The sequence below is a fragment of the Cebus imitator genome, unplaced genomic scaffold, assembly GCF_001604975.1.
Source record: "Cebus imitator isolate Cc_AM_T3 unplaced genomic scaffold, Cebus_imitator-1.0 Scaffold1186, whole genome shotgun sequence".
In the NCBI taxonomy this organism is placed as follows: domain Eukaryota; kingdom Metazoa; phylum Chordata; class Mammalia; order Primates; family Cebidae; genus Cebus; species Cebus imitator.
Genome location: NW_016108501.1, coordinates 1 through 1,996, shown reverse-complemented (window position 1 = coordinate 1,996; position 1,996 = coordinate 1). Strand labels below are relative to the sequence as shown.

General features: G+C 37.0%; 1 protein-coding gene across 1 annotated transcript in view; it reads right to left on the bottom strand.

Annotated features, from left to right (window-relative positions):
- LOC108298907 (ankyrin repeat domain-containing protein 18B-like) overlaps positions 1-1,708 on the bottom strand; it is a gene marked incomplete at its 5' end in the record, with an annotated part of 36,494 nt that extends 34,786 nt beyond the window's left edge. The window contains 2 exon segments of the mRNA XM_037735907.1: positions 1,189-1,414; positions 1,565-1,708. Coding sequence (XP_037591835.1) covers positions 1,189-1,414; positions 1,565-1,708 — 370 coding nt within the window.
- Between the last annotated feature and the right edge of the window lie 288 nt (positions 1,709-1,996).

The window sequence follows — 1,996 nt, the reverse complement described above, 5'->3', positions numbered from 1 at the left end:
AAGTAACTGGGACAGGGAACATACCATTGTGCATGGCTTCAAAAAATATTTTTAACCATACATGTTCAGGCCTTATTAGATCTATTACCTCAAAATCTTCAAGGGAAAGCCTACACTTGCAGATTCTTTAAAAAATTTCCCCAGGTCCCTGTAATGCACAATTCTAGCTGAGAATCAGTGCAGCAGACAATCACTTCAGTTGCATCACTCACCCACACAGCTAATACTCTTTATCAGTTTGGGATGTGGACAAAAAGACAAAAGGGTAAGAGTAATTTATTAAAACTCCAGTTAATTTTCCTGGGTATGGGTAGAACAGGGCCAAGTAAACTCAAAATCCCACTTGATTTTGCTATTTATAAGCTCCTTATCTCCCACCTTACCACCAAGACAGTCTAGATTTGAGAGGAGACTTTAGATTCTTATCTAGGCGGCTGCTTCTGCCAGGATGGGTGGTAAGTCAGTTACCAACATGTTTTACCCTTTGCTGAAGTGTTTCTCACTTTCTCACCACCTATTCACTTCCAATCTGGTTTCCTCAGAGTCTTCTAAAAATTCATCTTCAGGCAAGTTTCAATCACTTTCTTTACCAAACCAAAAATGATTACCCCAAAGCTGAAGAGCACTTTGTCTTAATACATAAGCTGGAAAAACCACCAAATAAAAAAACAAAACCTCTTCTTTGCATTTTTCTCTCATTACCTAATTTCCACGTGGCCTGCATATTATCTGATTGCTCTCCTTTTCCCTTCCCATTTTTCCCTCTTAAGCCTTGCCACTGAAAGATACATCAGTCTTTTAAAGAAAATTGTCATCATCAGCAAGATTTCCATTTATTGTAAGTTGCTTTAGTTTTCTTTGAGTGTTAAGATAAAACCTATTTCCAGGGTAGATTTTTTTTTCCTGTGTGTGTGTGTGTGTGTGTGTGTGTGTGTGTGTGCGTGTGTGTGTTTTAACACTAATTAGAAAAAACAACCCTGGGGTAGGAAACAAATTTTGGAAAAGAAAAAGTTCTACCTTGAACAAATTTCACAAAGATTTCCCCTAAGTGCACTAAAAAAGCTGTACCCTCTAATGCTTCTTTAAAAGTATCAATATTTAAAGTAAAATCTTAGACAATTAAGTTATTTCAAAATATTTTCATTCAAGGAATGCTTCAGCTTCCAAACACGAAAAATTGACCCTTACCTATGTCAATATTAAAACAATTATTTTGAAAAGAAAGTTGATTGACCTGTACCTTGTTTATTGCTTCAATATTTGCCTGGTAGGAGAGCAGTTTTTCTGCCAGTGAAGTCACGCTGTTAGATGCAGCATAATGAAGAGCAGTGTTGCCGTAGACATCTTGAATGTTTGGATTGGCGCCATGTTCCAGCAGAATAATGGAACAAGCCTCCTCCTGACCATGCACAGCCTATCAGTGTTAGATAAAAAATTAGACTGTAAATTCTAAGAATTCAAAATACATATTCCATAGGTTTCACCCACTAGTTATATGTGAATGAGATAAATCCATTTTATTTATCAAATCCATTCCATGTTGAAAGAGTTGACTACTATATACCTTCATTAAAGGGGTCCTGCTTAGTCTGTCATTGATATCAATCTGGCACTTTCTGCTCACCAACAGAGTGACCACTTCCACACGGCCATATGCACAGGCCAAATGCAGAGGAGTCCTGTGAGAGTAAGAGGAGTTTTCAGGAAATTATAGTGCAATATCTCAAAACCTACAATGATTCATGTCATTGTAAACACTGAATAGTATGTTATTCCTCGGCCTTCAAAACAAATAATTTTCTTTTGAAGAAAGTACAGTATTTATTAGCCCTTATTGCTCATTACCTTGATGAAACAGCAGCCTATTTGGATAGAATGAGCTTGGTCTTTGGATTCAGTTCAACTAGGGCTTGAGTTCTACTTTGAATTCTGTCACTTATACCAGCTATTGCTTAGCCTTTCTGTACCTCAATTTCCTCATTAAAATAGGCCAGGT